This window comes from Cryptomeria japonica, chromosome 6, assembly GCF_030272615.1.
Source record: "Cryptomeria japonica chromosome 6, Sugi_1.0, whole genome shotgun sequence".
In the NCBI taxonomy this organism is placed as follows: Eukaryota; Viridiplantae; Streptophyta; class Pinopsida; order Cupressales; family Cupressaceae; genus Cryptomeria; species Cryptomeria japonica.
In genome coordinates this window covers 208,425,456-208,443,533 of record NC_081410.1, presented here as the reverse complement: position 1 = coordinate 208,443,533, position 18,078 = coordinate 208,425,456, and the positions used below count along the sequence as shown (strand labels likewise).

At 40.1% G+C, this 18,078-nt stretch overlaps 1 protein-coding gene across 1 annotated transcript in view; it reads left to right on the top strand.

The window, feature by feature from the left end:
* The window catches only part of LOC131069830 (cationic amino acid transporter 9, chloroplastic), an 86,811-nt gene that overhangs the window by 16,204 nt on the left and 52,529 nt on the right, over positions 1-18,078 (top strand). The window contains exon 2 of the mRNA XM_058005402.2: positions 5,432-5,844. Within this exon, the coding sequence (XP_057861385.2) occupies positions 5,432-5,844 (413 nt within the window). The remainder of the gene's footprint in view (positions 1-5,431; positions 5,845-18,078) is intronic.

The window sequence follows — 18,078 nt, the reverse complement described above, 5'->3', positions numbered from 1 at the left end:
ATTTGAAGATCAGGATGACATTCCAGACTTCATCACTCACCAATTTGACCTAACTTAGATCTTCAAAGATGATATTTACTCACTAAGCTTCATTGACCTCCTGAAACTCAAACAAGATACTATTAGCAACAAGAGCAAAACTAGGCCTAAGGGAGACTTTCAAAGAAACCCTAACCTGGAGCACCTGCTGACTCACCTTTAGCTAAAACAAAGCTTGCTATCTTAGTGATCCCTCTGGCAACACTCAACATGCAAAGGCTAATAGACAAAACCCTAAAAGACCTAGAAAACAAACCCTAGAAGACAAAAAGTAGGGGTCCCCATTTGCAATGGGGCGATGTGTGAATACGTCACAACAGGTTTCTATTGGTACCCCACCCTAGAAAGATAAAAAGCCTTACATGATAATACTAACAGAACAACTACTATTTATCGTAGCACACAACAGTTCTAACAGTATACAATTATCTTTGTTTGACATGAGGCCTAAGCACCATAGTCAAAGAGGATTTGGTTTTTGATCTTGCCTTCTGATTAACCACAGTTGTCCATCCTCCTTTATTCGAAAAAGCTTCATCTGGTTCCATCTCTTTCTCATTTTCTCTTCTCTCATCCGATGGAAGATCTTCCTTTTGAAGAGAACAGAATTATCTCAGTTATCCTTTAAACTCTGAACATTCAATATTGTCATCTGATGAGATAGTGAGTAGATTCAGTATCTCCTCATGATTCGGCTCTAAAAAGCCAGTCTTAAAATGCTCATCATCCATTGAATCCTTTAAGAAACTTCCTTTTTGTTGTAGAAATCTTGCTGTACTGTTGGAATCTCTACTCTGTCCATCCCAGACTTCTGTAACTCTACATGATTCTCCTTTGGTCTATTCATCCAAGGATCCACTACATTTCCCTCAAAACACTAGGAATTTACCTCCATGTTCTTTTGCTAGTCCTTTAGGCTATTTGGAGCAGAATCAAAAGAGAAACCAGCCAACTAATGTTGAAGCAATGCATTCTCACATTAAGAGGCCTTACCAGAAGACCTTTTTGCTTTTGGGAAGACTTTAGTGAGATGTCCTTAATTAAAACAATTCCACAAGAAAATGCTATAGTCTCGTTATCAAGATGTTGTTTCTATAATTTCTTTCCAATCTTAAAACCAAACTATATCGACATGCAGGAACTATAGTTCCCACCCAAATGCCCCTACAATTTTATGTTAGCGGGGTGTGCAACTATATCTTCCCACCCAGCCCTGCCCCGCCCAATTCTATGGCCCTACTATTCTAAAGGGGTGGGAGGGCCCCTACTATTCTTAGCCAGGTAGTTGTGGGAATGTCAGGAGAACCATACCGCCCACTGTGGGGCCCCTCAAATCTACAGGAAGGTTGTTGGATAAATATAACTTTACCAAAATATGAGTAGGAGAGGCAAGATCGTGCCTTCAGGTTTAAGGGGAGATTGAAATAAATTTACTCAATGAATTGGCAATACTATTCAAGGTTGAAGGCTGCCAAAACTGGAATGGCACACTTGCATTCTAATCTACATAGGCGAAACCCTAAAATTTTCCATAAATGGATTAAATCCTTGATGCCAGGGTTTTAGATAAAGGGTTGCCATATCCCATGACCAAGGACCCTTCTCTTAGATAAATCTACAAGAGCTTATAGAAAACAATGCCTAGAAGTTTTTACCCATTCATTTAACTTCGTAAGACTTGGCCAGAGAGCTAAATCTGCAAACCAGAGTCATCTCCATATAATGCTTCATTTCTTCCATCACTTCCTCTCCCAACTTAAATAACAACACTTTCATTACAACTTTAACCCTTCTTGCCTCCCTTTTCTCCCCATCCCCTCTGAATGTTCCATTCTTTTAGTTCCTGATACAAAGGTCTTGCAATTGTGGCCACACAGGATCTTTCCATAGGTGATATCTTTTGTTTCTGAGAAGTAACCAGATCATTCTTAGTGCCTTCCATATCCTGTTTGCTTTGTGTGAGTGGAGCAACTTTCCCATCAGCAATATCTTCATTTTCCATTAAAATCCCAGTGTAGCCTGTACTGACTTTTCTCTAGTTGGGATTGATTCACCATTTACTTTGCACACACGCAATGAATCTACTTGCTGTCCCCAGCCTGCCGAGTGCTTGGACTAAGGCTTCTTCCTTTTGCTGCCATACCATAATTTCTTTGAACATTTCCTTCTAATAAAATCTGATGAGAAATATTAAAAATTTGTGAGACCCAATATTAACAAGAGTGAGATGTATGAAGCTTATTCTAAACTTGCACATATCCATGATCTTCCATCATTTTTCCATTTCATGTTCAAAACATGGTATGCTTCATGTGCACTCTAAAGTTTTGAAAGGTTGCTGACTTTCTTCTTACATCTGGGCATCATTATGTCAAGCAAGGCACATGACTGTCTCTACTTACAAGATGTATCGGCCACAACGTGCTCTCCACCATTAGGGCAATGCAGATGCCAATCTCTTGAGCCCTGGGAGAATCTGTGTTTTACAGATCCAACAAAAACTGATAGATTAACACATTCTCTCCCTTGCAGAAAATAAACACAGGTCACATCATAAACTTTGGAATGATCTCATCATGGTCACATGATTCTTCCATGTGACAGACTGCTTTGTCTGTAAATTACCATTAGCTTTCTATGGTGCTTGGGGGGCATTGCACCAAACCGTGATTTAATCTGCATAGCAATTATCATCTGCTGCTGTGCATCAACCACATCATCACTGAAGCTCGGCTTCTGCATGGCTAAAGCACCTTTTCCTTTATATCATAAAAATTTCAAATCCCTAACCTTAGATTGCTCATAGTTGTCTGCAAGTTGTGTGAATTGATCCACTTCTAAGCTGCATGTTGCACCTTATCTTGCTGCTCCGCCACTCCCATCACGTAGAGGATCCGGTACAGCCCAGTCACTGCCGCCACCATGCATAATATCATTTTACCTCCTCCTCCTCATGTAATCTTAGACACTCCTCATTGCTGTTGAGCTCATGCAGATCCTTGAAAATCTGAGCACACAAAGGAAACACTTGCTGAATCCCTTGGCTTGTCCGGGATAAATATTCTCCCCAAATCCAGTTTACACATCTAGGAGAACAAATTCCTGTACCCTTCAGTGTCTCAAAAACTTCTGCATGCTCAGCTAGCTGTAGATTGAACCAAGGTCTCAGAAGCTCTATGTGAAGAGCATGTGTGGGTTCAAACCAAGACTGATCTTTAGGTGACTCCTAGTCCAGGGCAAATATATCTTCCACAGCATGTTGGACCTGTACAATGGCCATGTGATGAGGCTGTTGTAGCACCCATGAATTACATGTGTATTTGTTGGATGAATTTGTGGCTACAGTTGGACTTACAAACAGGTATTTTATGCACTCCAACAGATTGAGCACCTTCAGAGCCAGCCATATATTTCCTCATGCAGAGTGGCTTATTTTTAGCTTGTGTTGAGCCTGATCACTGATGCCTTGCTGCAACCAGAGCTTTATTTCCTCAAATTGAGATGTTATTTGTGCAAGCAATCTTATATCATTCTGCTCTTCACTGTGGAGGGCTTGATTTAAGTGCAAAAAAGACAGAAGCATAGATCTAGGGTTATTTGCGTGAACAACACAATATGCTTGATCATCTTGGGCTTGCCTGCCAAATGCAGTTAAATGAAAAGCCTTGTCCCGTCTATAGATTTGGCCTGAAGACAGTCACAGGTGTACGAGGCATGAAGCGTTAAGGTCTGCACTGATACCATAAAAGGTTAAATCACAGGCCTTTAATATTACTTTGCAATAGCCTGTATTTATAATCAGGCAATTAGGACACCATGAAATCCATGTAGTACTCCAAGGGTAATCTAATTATTGCAAACTAACAACATGCTAATAAAATCTTAATAATGTAAAACAATATCTAATATATCTGACATCCAGTGATGGTCTCCAAACCTTGTTCCTCTATGCGTTGACCTTGATTCTATTCTGGTAGTTCAAGTTTGTTCTCTTTTAAGCTTTGATTTTCCAAGATGTTCTCTATAGCTTCCTTGATAATGTAGCTTTTCAATGTTCATTCTACTATCTCTGCACTTTATATTTTCAGTTTGGATGTCTTGTTGATCTTGCTTTTGTGGCCTTATTCTATCATTCATTAAAGTTTGTCTGTTCTTACTTGATTCTCCACTTTCATTCTTTTAGCTTTTATCCTACATTTCTTCTTAGATGTCTGGAACCTGTCTTCATTTGCCTTCTTCTGAATTTTTCTGGTGAACTCAGGATTTTCAGCTTCACTGTTGTTGGGTGTTGTCAAGCTAAACAATTATCTCGATTCTCAATAGAAAACTATATGTTTGAAAGGAGTACACTAAAAGCCAATTGGTTTTACCTTTCCAAACCACCAGCATAGGATTAGACTATTTGGATGAGCTTGGTCAAGTTCCAACTCACCACAATTCGTTGCATGATCCAAGATGTATCTGACAAAGCTTTCTTCGATGTGCATATAAAGCTTCACATTAACTCTACCACCATCAGAAACTCAGCCTCTCCAAAGCTCTTGTGGTAGCATATGCAGTCAAATCTGAATAAGGTCTTTTGATGGTATTTCTTTAGTAGGTGAGAATCTGATGTGCTAATGCTTCATAAATAATCTTAATTCTGATAAAAAGTAAAACAAGCTCCCATTGGAAGATCCTTTCCTTATCTGCTTTACAGCTTATTGGCAAAAACAACCATGATATCCTCTTGGGAGCATCCACATGTATGGTCCCTGTCATTTTTGAGTTATTTTTTTTTTCTCATTCATACAAATCTTTCTCTGAGAGTTACATGCCAAAAAATCAACACACTAACCCAGTTGGGGCCAATCTGTGGAGATATCCTTTTGGTCCCTTTATCTTCAACTCCAAAACTCAGCTATCTTCCCTTGCATGCAGACACATTCCCAAGTTTTTTAACCAGCACCACCTTTTTCTTTTCTACTGCTCCTATTGCTGCTGTTATTGCCTTCCAGAAACAAGAATTTATTGTTGAGGCTCAATTATTGATCTAGAATGTGATTGTTGAGGACAAAAAAATGATACTTTGTGTCTCCGCAATAAGTGACATAGATAGCTCAATTTTTTATGCTGCATGTTGCTGCACTGTTTGAAATTTTGATTTCTGCTACTTCATTTTTAGAGGTTAAATTGCAGTAGCCAATTCTCTTCCACATATCAGTCGTACATTCAGATGATCAATTTCCAAATATATCACTAGCAATGAAGATTGAAGATTCCCTACATTTTTGTGTGCTGAGCCTTGAATTTTGCATATCACGCTTTAGAATTTGTGGTATGTTGCTCTTAGTTTTAAACTTGAACATATTTGCGATGATAAGTTTGTTAAACAATTTGTTTCTTTGCACAGGTGTCACAGTTAGTTTCATACTAGCAGGAGCAGCTTGTGTGCTCAATGCTTTGTGCTATGCAGAGCTATCATCTCGTTTCCCTGCAGTTGTTGGTGGAGCATATCTTTATTCATATGCTGCCTTCAATGAGCTGACTGCATTTCTTGTTTTTGTTCAATTGATGCTTGATTATCACATTGGTGCTGCTAGCATAGCACGTAGCCTAGCAAGTTATTTGGCAACAGTTTTGCAACTTATCCCTTCTTTAAGGGAGCATCTCCCAGAATGGCTTGGACCTGGTGGTATGGAGCTCTTTGGAGGATATTTGTCAATCAATCTATTGGCACCATTGTTGCTGGTTCTGTTGACATTTATTCTGTGTCAAGGTGTGCGAGAATCATCTACTGTGAATGCTGTCATGACCATATTAAAGGTAGCATTTTCTCCTCTTTTTTCTTGAACATTATATATAATAATGTTACTTCATTTCTAAAAGTTGTCATATTTGTTGTCAGACCTACATTCAGAAAACCATCCAAGCTTCCTCTACAATTTTCTTAATAAATTATTCACCACTTTCACTATACGGATGCTGTATTCTTATTGACAAAATATGCTGGACTAATTCAATGGATAAAAACATTCAATTTTTCTGCAATAGCATGCCACCACATGCAATGACATACAAGCAATTCCCTGAATCTGATCTACCATCTTCTGCTGTTCCAGTCCAGAAATCAACTTGCCAAAAGAAAAGAGAATAACTTAGTACAAATGCAATTCATTGTTGAGACTGTCGCAGGAAATCAAAGGGGTTTGGTGTTCTGATTTCTAGACTCAAGGGTTTTCATCCTTAAATAAACAGCTGAGCACTATGCCAGTAAAAATATGAGAATGAAGAGTCTATCCTAATGGCCAAACATCTCAATTTATAGCACAAAGGAGGGCTTAAATCCCAATGCCCCCATAAGTTGTCTTCATTCTCAGAATAGCAAATGCTATTAAAGTCAAGCTTCGACCTCAAAATTAGCACCCCAGTTTGGTCATCTGTAATATCCCTTGCTAATCTAGGTGTAAAATGATGAATTTGAACTCAAGGAATATTGTCAAACACTTTGCATACACGCTGAAATCTATCATATACTGATTGCAATTGATGTAGGAAGATATACAACAATCAAACATGAAGAATACACCTCAAATGCATTTTAAATCTGAGATGGTCATTTTATCAAACACTTGCCATACATGCTTCAAAATAAGCAAATTTGAATATTCAATACTGCTATCATAAAGTTCTGATTACAATTTCAGATTTGCAATATCCACAATAACATTGATTTCTCAAACATAAATGACATATGAAGGTACTGTAATGGTTGCCCCTAATCTCTGAACACAATATACTCAGAAAATTGACCAAAACATAGACCAAAAGGGATAAAAAACCTGATTTGCTGATGCCGATTGAATGAGACACCTTCAACAATGATCGTAGATTTTTTTATTTGAATTTTGGAAGTCTTTTTGAGGAAAATCACCCACCTTGCAGCTGGCCGTCCCTGCCCTTGATGTTGCAGCATAAACCATAAATAATTGCAGCCTTCTGTCGCCTTCAAAACATGATGGAAATGATGGTCTAGACTGGGGAAAATGATTGGTCAAATACCCAGAACGATTTGTCCCTTCTATTAAACACAATGAACATAAATGTGAGTCTCATGTGGTCTGATCGACCTCCATGGCAGACCTGATATAAATCTAAGAACCACCTCCAAACTTCACAAAATCACCTCCAAGTAACCCCTAAATGGAGCGCCTATCTGCCCTCAATAAATGGATGCCAAAACTGAAATCAATCAACCCAAAGATGAAGGCTCCATACCAAACCAAACTCCACGGATGCTGAAGCTCAATAAGCCCTATGTGAAAGACTGAAGTATCTTCCACCACGATGCAACCCTTCAGAGGATCCTTCACCACCTCAGTTATGCCAATCAAAGAGAGTTATCGTTCTCTAAGACTGAAAATGAACCGCAGAAACCCTTGGCTCCACAAGCTATCAAGCAAAGAAGATGTCAAAACATTGGATGATCCAACAACGAGCCTACCCCTTCTATTTATTCTTTTTCTCCAAGAGGTCGGCCACCTTCTAGAAGATTCCTTTTTTTATAAAATAATATTTAATTGCACTTTTAAATAATATTAAAATATCATTATAATATAAAGTGCAAATAACATCATACGTGTAAGTACATTATTTCACCCAAAAATCAAATGTGAAGCCGCAAGTACTGCCCAAGCGACCCTCTCATCAATTCCTTGGCCTGCGAGGGTCAAGTAATAGGCCAAATTCCATCAATGTTTGAGTACTAGTTAGAAGGGGACATTACATCATCATAAAATAAAAAATACTCATAAAGTCAATTTATAACTCTCTCATAATGCTCCATCATAGACTATGTCATAATTAAATGGAGATTGTCATAACCTTCCCTTTTGGAAATCCACACCCCATATCTCTAAATATGCTAAAAATAAAATATTATCTTATTTGTTATTGTGCCTATTTTCCCAAATCATGGCCCCCTTATTAAAATTATTTCTCTAGCCCATTAGGAAAATAAAGAATTGGACTTATGGGTCCACACATGATGAATTAATGAAAAGAGGACAGTAAAAAAGGCACCAAGAGAAACCATCTGTCGGTGGTGGAAGACAATACAGTTCACAAAGATAAGATACTAACCATAGGAGTCTGTCTCAAGATTGTTTCAGACATTCTTATAACTGGTCTTATCAGGAAAATCTGTAACAGGAATCCATCTAGTTCATATATTTTTCTCCTATAACTCATTAATCACCATGTTCCACATTCTTTTCCTTATTAAGAATGTTTTGAGCATTCTCACTAATATTTAGATTGACTTTGCGACATAGGTAATCAAAAAACATTTCAAGTTAAATTTAGGAAACCTTTGTTCATGTGAGAGACATAATATTTCCACATTCCATATTATTTATAAGTGATCTCGAATGCTTTTGGATGTAATTACATGAGTTTTTTGCATCAATGTTTCAGATCATACTCCATGATCCATCATTAGGATGACGAGAAAAAGAAATAGTAGATTTTATACATTCCTCACTAAATAGAAAGGGGAGAGGATATGGAATAGACAACAGAGGACACAAAGGGACCCAAGATGGCTTGAATAGTCACAAAAACTGGAAATAGTTTCTAAATAATAGAAATGTGTATCTAACTGATTACATTAGTAGTTTCTAATCAATATATATCCATCCTTCATGTATCAATTTATATTCTTTATTACTAACAAAAACATCCATTTATATTTTAATTCAATTATTAATATAATTAATAATTTTTCTTATTCTTATTGTAATAAATATCAAAAGTCTTAATATTAGTTCCCTCACTGCTCAATACTAATTAACTGATAATAACTTACACACGCACACACACACACACAATTTTAGTTCATTAATATAATATTTTAATTAGCAATGCAATTCATAATTTGAGCTTTTATAATTGAAAGGAAATTTACAGCCGCATAATGACAATTTCCACATAATCCAAAAGAGAAATCTATGCAAACAAGTATTCATAATCCATATGCAAAAGAATAGACAACATACCATCAAAGATGACACAAGATATACCTTGGGAAAACCCTCAAAAGGGAAAAACTCAGCCTTCAAAAACATCCATTCTCCATGTATTATTCAACAATGCAACATTACAATACATCTTCAAAGTCCTCCATGAACACTTCTGAAATGCAAGCTTTCTACAAGCATGCCATGTGAACAAGCATGTAACCACATATTCCATGCCATGCTTCAAACCCTCACAAATGCTGAACAAGAGATGCTCTCAATCCCTTAGCTAAAATGGCCAACTAGCCCACACCAGACAACTACCCTTGTGTTTTCTTTTATATATACAAGCTCCCACAAAATCACCAAGTGGTATTACGTAAAACTATGTGACTAATACCATGAGATTACAAAACCGTTGACTCCACATTTAATATTGGGTACTTTATCAATTAACTTTCCCCAATATACATTTCATGTTACTTACAACATATAAAGTGGACCTAAGAATGTTAACACCTAGTGATACACATACTTCTAGGCATAAAGCACGTAATGCAGAATAATAACGCCATAGATATCAGACAAGTATAAGAGATGTTATTCCATTCATAATTGTTGTCTCCGTCACAAGTTACATTCGGAAGTATATAAAGATACTGAGGGGGTGCGAGCACCAATCGTCGCACTGCAACTGCCACCCCTCGGTTGCCAACTAACCAAGACAATTACACATAATTAACTAGTTTTATTTTCATGTACAATATTGCCGCTAACATCATCCCCCCCAAAAGAAAAGAAGTCATCTCCGGACGACTTAATACAAAATAGAGATGACATTAAACAGAACTGCTGACGCCAGTCGAGCCTGGAACTTATACCCCTGCTGCGTCCTCGCCTGAAAACCCTTTTCTACTACCATCCGATGCTCAAGTGCGGATTTCACCATTAGTGCTTCCTTTGACATCACAATCCTCCTGTGCCTAAACCAAATTTGTTTGCAAAACATGCTTTTCAGTCTCAGCCTTCACCATCTGCTACTCAAATGATACTGTCTCCCTAGCCAATTTGTCCTCGATAGCCACCGGCGTTGCCCTCTCGGCATCCAACTCCTGGGTATGTGTTGTGACGTATTCACACATCGCCCCATTGCAAATGGGGACCCCTACTTTTTTCGCTTTGTGGGGTTTTGCTTTCTAGGTTTTAGGGTTTTGTCTGTTAGCCTTTGCGTGATGAGTGTTGTCAAGGGGATCGCTGGATAGTGGGCTCTGCTTGAGCTAGGTTGAGTCTTTGGGGCCCCAAAATTAGGGTTTCTTTGAAAGTCTTCCTTAGGGCCTGGTTTTGATCTTGTTGCTAATTGTGTCTTGCTTGGTGAGTGAATATCATTCTTGAAGGTCCAAGCTAGGTCAAGTTGGTGAGTGGTGAAGTTTGGAATGTCATCCTGATCTTCAAATGCCCTGAAATTTGGCTAAGTTTGGAATGTCCTGATCCTGAAATTTGGCTAAGTCTGGAAAACTGAAGAATCCTCCAAAAACTAGATTTTGCAATATAACTCCTGGAGGTCCGAAACCACTCTCAAACATCCTGACAGTATATATGGAATATAACTTAAAGTATAAGAAAGAAGAAAGATATAAGGAAATGTCACTTGTACTTAAATGTTATATTCCATAAAATGATCTTGATGGAGAGACCAAAATGTCAAATTTCGCTCCTGACCCTTCCAAAGGGTCCAGAGCGAAATTCTCCATAAGACATTCTACTTTGACCAAAACCTAGAACTAACACATTCCCAGGCTTGAATGAAGGTAAAAACGCTTGTTTGAATGAAGAAATGTGAAAATGAAGTCAGGATCTTGGCCAAGAATAGGGATTTCGCTCTTGACCCTTCCAAAGGGTCCAGAGCGAAAATCCTTGAAGACCTCAAATTCTCACTTATCAAGGCCAAATTTCTAGTTCCTAAGGCATGTTTGAAGGTATTTTTGAATGTTCTAGCCTTGTCAAGATTGAAAGATGAAGGATTTTAGTCAAGAAGATGAATTTTGCTCCTGACCCTTCCAGAGGGTCCAGAGCGAAATTCTTGAAAACACTCATTTTTCCTTTAGCAAGAGTCAAGACCAAGGTGGAGATGCATGAGGAAGGATCTATGTTTGCCTCCCAAAGAGGATGAAAATAGGAAAAGTCAAGGATCCAACCCAAAACATGATTTTCGCTCCTGACCCTTCCAAAGGGTCCAGAGCGAAAATCTTTGTAGCTCTCATTTCCTTTCAAATTTTGACTAAGTGTTGGTTTCTAGGGCATGTTGGGGAATGAATTGGTATGTTCTTGACTTGAGATGGAGTTGGATGATTTTGAAGAGCAAGATTTTAGCCTAAAAGAGAATTTCGCTCCTGACCCTTCCAAAGGGTCCAGAGCGAAATTCATCATAAACTTCATTTGCTACCTTGTTTGAGCTTGAAACCTTGTCCCTTAGGTGGAAAATGTTCTAAGTTTGCTTCTTGAGATGGTTTGAAGTTGGAAAAGTGAGTGATCAAGCCTAGAATGAGATTTTCGCTCTTGACCCTTCCAAAGGGTCCAGAGCGAAAATCTTCCTAAAGCTCATTTCCTCCCTAGTTTGACCAAATTTTGATTTGCAGAGCATCTTGAAAGGAAGGATGGACGTGTTTGGACTTTGGAAATGTGTGACAGCTTTGAAAAAATGAAGGATTCTAGCCAAGAAGGTGAATTTCGCTCCTGACCCTTCCAAAGGGTCCAGAGTGAAATTCCTTGCAAGCCTATTCTTTTGACCTTGTTTTGGCTTAAGACCTTATCCCTTGGGTGAAGAATGATGTCTAGTTGTCTTCTAGAGTGGATTGGAGTTGAAGAAATGGAGAATCAAGCCAAGAATGAGATTTTCGCTCCTGACCCTTCCAAAGGGTCTAGAGCAAAATTCCTCCTAGACCTCATTTCTTTCCTTATTTGGCCAAATTTTGATGTCCAAGGCATGTTGAAAGAGAGAATGGGCATATTGAAATCCTTAAGGACGTTTGAAAAAGTTGAGGAATGAGTGTTTTAGCCAAGGAAGGAAATTTCACTCCTGACCCTTCCAAAGGGTCCAGGGCGAAATTCCTTACAAGCCTATATTTTTTACCTTGCTTGAGCTTAAAACCTTGTTCCTAGGGCGAAGAGAGATGAGATTTTACCTTGCAATGAAGTTTCAAGTTGAAAGAATGATGATTTTTGGGCAAGAATGAGATTTTTGCTCCTGACCCTTCCAAAGGTTCCAGAGCGAATTTTCTCAAAACCTATCTTTTCCCTCAAATTTATGCCAAGTCTAGTGTGGGTCAAGATTAGAGGTGTCTTTAGGCATGTCCTTGAATGGTCAATAATTATCAAGTTTGAAGGAATTGAGCCAAATGATGAAAATTGCTCCTGAGCCTTCCAAAGGGTCCAGGGCGAAAATTCTTCAACCACCTATTTCCCCTTGCAAAATCATGTCAAACTTGGGTTGGATGTGAGAGGAGAAGTGTTTTCTAGCCTTTTGAGGTGAATTCAACTTGAAATGATGGAGGAATAAGCCTAAATTAAGAAATTCGCTCTTGACCCTTCCAAAGGGTCCAAAGCGAATTTTTCTCTAAATCACCTTTTTTCCCAATTTTGTGCCAAGCCAAGTGCTGACTAGGGCGATTTTTGATGGGAGAGGTCCTCAGGAATGACTTTGACTTAGCAATGATTATCAAACTTGAAGGAATTGAGCCAAAAAGTGATTTTCGCTCCTGACCCTTCCAAAGGGTCTAGAGCGAAAATCTTAAAACCACCTATTTTCCTTGCAAGTCTAGTCAAACGTTAGGTTTTCATGGCTTGGATGGGTGCGAGGAGACATGTTCTTGCCTTTTGAAGTTAATTGGTGTTGAAAAATGATGGAAATTAGCCCAAACCAAGGATTTCGCTCCTAACCCTTCCAAAGGGTCCAGAGCGAAAATCCTAGGATCACCTACTTTCTTTGTAAGACAAGTTAAAATTTTGATTTTTATGGCCTAGATAGGAGTGAGGCAATGTGTCCTTAGTCTTGGAGGTGAATTGAAGTTGAAAGGATGGAGGAACATGCTCAAAACAAGAAAGTCGCTCCTGACCCTTCCAAAGGGTCCAGAGCGAAAAACACTAAAACCATCCTTTTCTCCAAATTTTGTGCTAAGTCAGGCCTAGACTAGGGTGAGAAAAACTATTTGGAATGCCTTGGAAAGATGTTTGACCATCAAAAGTGTGAATTTTGAGCTAAAATTGAAATTTTGCTCCCGACCCTTCCAAAGGGTCTAGAGCGAAATTCTGGAAAGGTCCTGTCCCTGGCTAGGTTTTTGAGCGAATTTGACTTTTTAGGCCTGTGTAGATCAAACCAATGTTGCCAAGTTGGGAAGTGGATTCAATGTGGGGGAGTCCAGATGAATTGAAGTGAAGGAAGTGTAAAATGAAGCATAAAGAAGGAATTTCGCTCCTGACCCTTTCAGAGGGTCCAGAGTGAAATTCCCAAAATCACCTACTTTGCCCATGAGGAAGGTCAAGTTGTGGATTCCTAGCCTTTGGTGAGGAGAAGGATAGCGAATGCTTGCCTTGGAAGGCATTTTGGAGTAGAGACATGATGGAATTTGTCCAAAGATGCAAAATTCGCTCTTGACCCTTCCAAAGGGTCCAGGGCGAAATCCTTTGAAACTACCATTTTTCACCTTGTTTGGGGTCAGGCGAGGAGCTAATTGTGAGGTAATGTTGAAAAGAGGTCTAAATTGGCCAGGAATGCAAAATTCGCTCTTGACCCTTCCAGAGGGTCCAGGGCGAAATTCTTATGGAGCCTGTCCCTGGGGAGATCTTGAGCAAGCTTCATTTTAATATCTTTTGTTGATGATTTAAGGTATAAAATGCTATGTTAGAATAAATATATTATGTGTCCTTAATCATTTTATGGTTTGTCTTTGCAGGTGAAAGAAGACCAGGCTAGGGCAAGGACGGCCTCCTCCAATCCAACATCAGCAGGGACGGCCTCCTCCAGTCCAACATCAGCAAGGACGGCCTCCTCCAGTCCAACATCAGCAAGGATGACCTCCTCCGGTCCAGCATCATCAGGGACGACCTCTTCCAGTCCAGCATTTGAAGGAAAGGTACACCATCCACCCTGCACATCAAAGACAAAGGAGGTTAAAGCAAGGGTTCGTTGAAGAAGCAGACAGTTTTAGAAGAGTTAATTAAAGTTAGCTTCTCAGCATCATCAAATTGAGAATCTACCAAGTTACAAGTGTCAGACAAGGTGGCATCCCAGTCATCACTCCTCCAGTCAGATTGGTCCACCTCAGCGTGTCCAGATTCAATGTACCTGACTCATTGGAGATGGCACAAACTTCGATGTACCTACCCCGGTTATCCATTGGTCGAATATTCTAGAGAAGACATGTGTCCAAATAATGCAATTATTTCATTGGCTAGAATTGAGTTGTTGTAACAAACCCTAATTAGGGTTTTTATTGTAAAATCTCGGCCATTGATCTCAAGTTGATCTGAGCCATTGAATTGTATTGAGGGCACTATATAAGCCCTGGTTCCTCATTTGTAAAGGCTAATGGTTAGCTAATAGAGAATAGTTAGTAAATAGTTGATAGTCGGTGAATAAGTAGTAGAATAGCAAATAGAATAGCAATTAGAGTAGACTAGGAAGAGAAGATAAGACATTGTTGCCTTAATTGTAAAGACTTCTTTTTCATTGAAGATATAGTGAAATATGTCGTTTCGTTGCAATATGCATGGTCTCTTGTTGAATCTTCATTTTAGATGATAGATAATTAAATTGAATGAAAGAAGTTGTTGAATGCACCTGTGTGGAATCCGTCTAATCCATACCACTAGCCTCTTACTGATTGTAAGTGCGCCCTGCGTGGTCAACTGGCATAAAATGAGCTTAATCTCAAGTCGTTACACGTCTATTGTTCATGCATTAACTTGAATGATGATTAGTATCTGATGGTGTTCGATTTGAATATATTTGAAGCATCCCCCAGAAGATCGCACTGAGTTGGTGTTGAATTGTTCAACCTGATGGTGAGACCCAGCCCAGTAGGACTCCACCTAGTTGTTCACCCATCTTCTCGCATTCTAAGTAGTAGAGTAGACTTCCTGAACCCTGCATCTTTTGTCATTTGTTTGTCTTCCAGTTAGTTAATAGGACTTGTGATTCCAGCAAATCAGACGTTCAGGTCATCGAATGTAAGTCCCCTTGTGATTCCAGCAAAATCACATCATACCTCGAGAAGCTTATCCACACGTAGAGAACCTACATACAAGAACCTTGGAGTTGCCTCGATTGATCCTTCGGAGAAATCTTCAGCAGTTGGGAACTTTGTTCAAGAGAGGATAAGGTGCCTTTAGGTATTTTATTCTGTGTTTGGTCGTGTACAAAAGACACATCAACAGTACGCTGAGCTAAGTCTCATGCTAGTACTGCCTCCCACCTGGTGGTCAGCTCCTCCCGAGCCCTCTCTGCATTCACCAAGGCAACCTCACGTCCAGCCGAGACCTACTCCAAGTTCCTCAAAGCGTACCATTCCTGCCTGGAGGTGGCCCCGTTGGCACAAAGGCTAGGAGACACCTCAAATCCTCCATCACACTCCCCAAAGGCTAATAACTGAACTGAATAACTCCTTGGTGTCATACAACTGCGCGGACCTGCAATGCCTTCCCTCAAACTCTGTTTGTTCCCAACCTCCAAATCCGTCTCCCTCTACGGCTTATGGCTTCCCCGCCAATGCTTAGTTGCAGGCTTCTTTCTCACAGTACGGACAACCACAACACTTACCGTGACATCTCTAATGCCCTTCGCCCAACTCCAACAAGTGTACTGTAGCTCAAAAATAAACTGGGGTCGAGGGGCAGCGCCCCTCGCTGGGTCCGGGGGCAGCGCCACACGAAAGTCCATGGCGCGCATCATTTCTGTGATATTTTAAGATGTCAAAACCCTTCTTCTCCACTCTAATATTTTCAGCGTCCTGGATGTCATCGAATGATTTTTCAATCTGGTCGTCATCGTTTTTTTTTTCCATTGTAATGTTCCTGATGGCACCCGGGCCATACAACCTCCCTGTACGGTCAACAACAACACCGACACCTCCAATCGTACGACCACCTTCCCGTGCGGTCAACACCCCTCCATCGTATGGCTGTGTTTGTGCGGGGGCTGCGTTTATGTCTCCGTGCTCTGCGCCTTTATTCCTTGCCGTAGCGGTGGTTTCCACCACACGGTGGTCCCACCGCCGGTGTTGCCACCGCACGGTGGTGCTACCGTATGATGGTTCCATCGCCGGTGTTGCCACCGCACGGTGGTTCCACCATCGGTGGTCCCACCGCCGGTGTTGCCACCGCACGGTGGTTCCACCGCCGGTGTTGCCACTGCACGGTGATGCTACCGTACGGTGGTTTCATCGTGGCTTTCTTCTCTCTCTCTTTTTTTTTTTTAAATAATTTTTTTTTCAAGCCGTACGGCCATAAAATTATTATTATTATTTTTTTGTCAATTTCCTAATTTAGTTGTCTAGAGAGTCTTCGGCTCGGGTCCCCTGTCTCTGGGATCGCCTTTCATCCTTCTCGGTTTTCCTCGCCCAAGAGTCTCCCGCGTTGGTCCCGTGCCTCTCAAGTCGCCTGCCCGGCCTCTTGAGTCCCCTTCCATCCTCTCGGGTGTCCTTCCGGCCTCTCGGGTGTCCTTCCGGCCTCTCGGGTCCCCTGCGCGCTTCGCGTGGTAGGGTTTCAATTTGGATCCGTTGGTGGCAAGTCTATCCTTGCAAATTTAGATCAGCACTGGAAGTATATCTCAACCCATATCCTACAGTGCCACACAAGTACCTCAATATATGTTTTGCTTCAACTAGATGAATATGTCTTGGTTCACACATAAACTGACTGAGAGCACTCACTGCATAACAAATGTCAGGTCTAGTATTGGCTAGATACGTCAATGAACCAATCAATTGTTTGTACATGGTAGGATCTACCAAATTTGAACTAGCTGCAGACTCACTCAACTTCTTCAAATTTGTCTCCATAGGTGTAGACATAGACTTGCAGTCCATCATTCCAAATCTCTTCAAGATATCTATGGTATATTTCCCTTGACTTGGAATAATCTCACTGGGTCTTTGCCATACCTCCAATCCTAGAAAGTAGTGCATAAGACCTAGGTCCTTCATCTCAAACTCAAAAGCTAACTCCTTACATTTGTCAATGAGATGATCTTCTCCAGAAATAATTAAATCATCAACAGAAAGAACCAGAATAAGAGCCTTGCCATCAATTACCTTGAAGTAAAGATTTGGATCTGCATCATTCTTGAAGAACCCCAAGCCCATCAAGTATCGATCAATCCTCTCATACCAAGCACAAGGAGCTTGCTTTAGGCCATACAAAGCCTTCTTTAATCTGCAAACATGAGACTCCTTCCCATGAATCACAAAGCCTTCAGGTTGCTCAATGTAAACCTCTTCTTCAATTACCCCATTGAGAAAAACTGTCGTCACATCCATCTGATGTAGCTTCCATCCTTTTGCTGCTGCAATGGCAATAATGGTCCTGATGGAAGTATAGCGAGCAACTGGAGCAAAGGTTTCTTCATAGTCTATTCCCTCTTTTAGAGAGAATCCTCTAGCCACAAATCTTGCTTTGTACTTCTCAATACTTCCATTTGTTGCATGCTTGATCTTGAATAGCCATTTGGAGGATACAATTGATTTTCCTTCAGGTTTTGGAACAATGTCCCAAACATCATTCTTAATAATGGATTGATATTCTTCATTCGTAGAATCTCTCCAGACATGCTGACTTGAGGCTTCCTCAACATTGGAAGGTTCAGATTCAATGATATTACTCATTAATGCAACATAGCTTGAAAATTTCTGAGGTCTTTTGCTTTCTCTAAATGTGACTCTAGGAGCTGCAAACTTTTCTGCCTCCTGCATAGTTTTCCTACCCGAAAGAGGTCTCTTCTTGGTTATGACAATGTCTCTCGGACCATCAGTAGGTTCCAAGGGTTCAATTG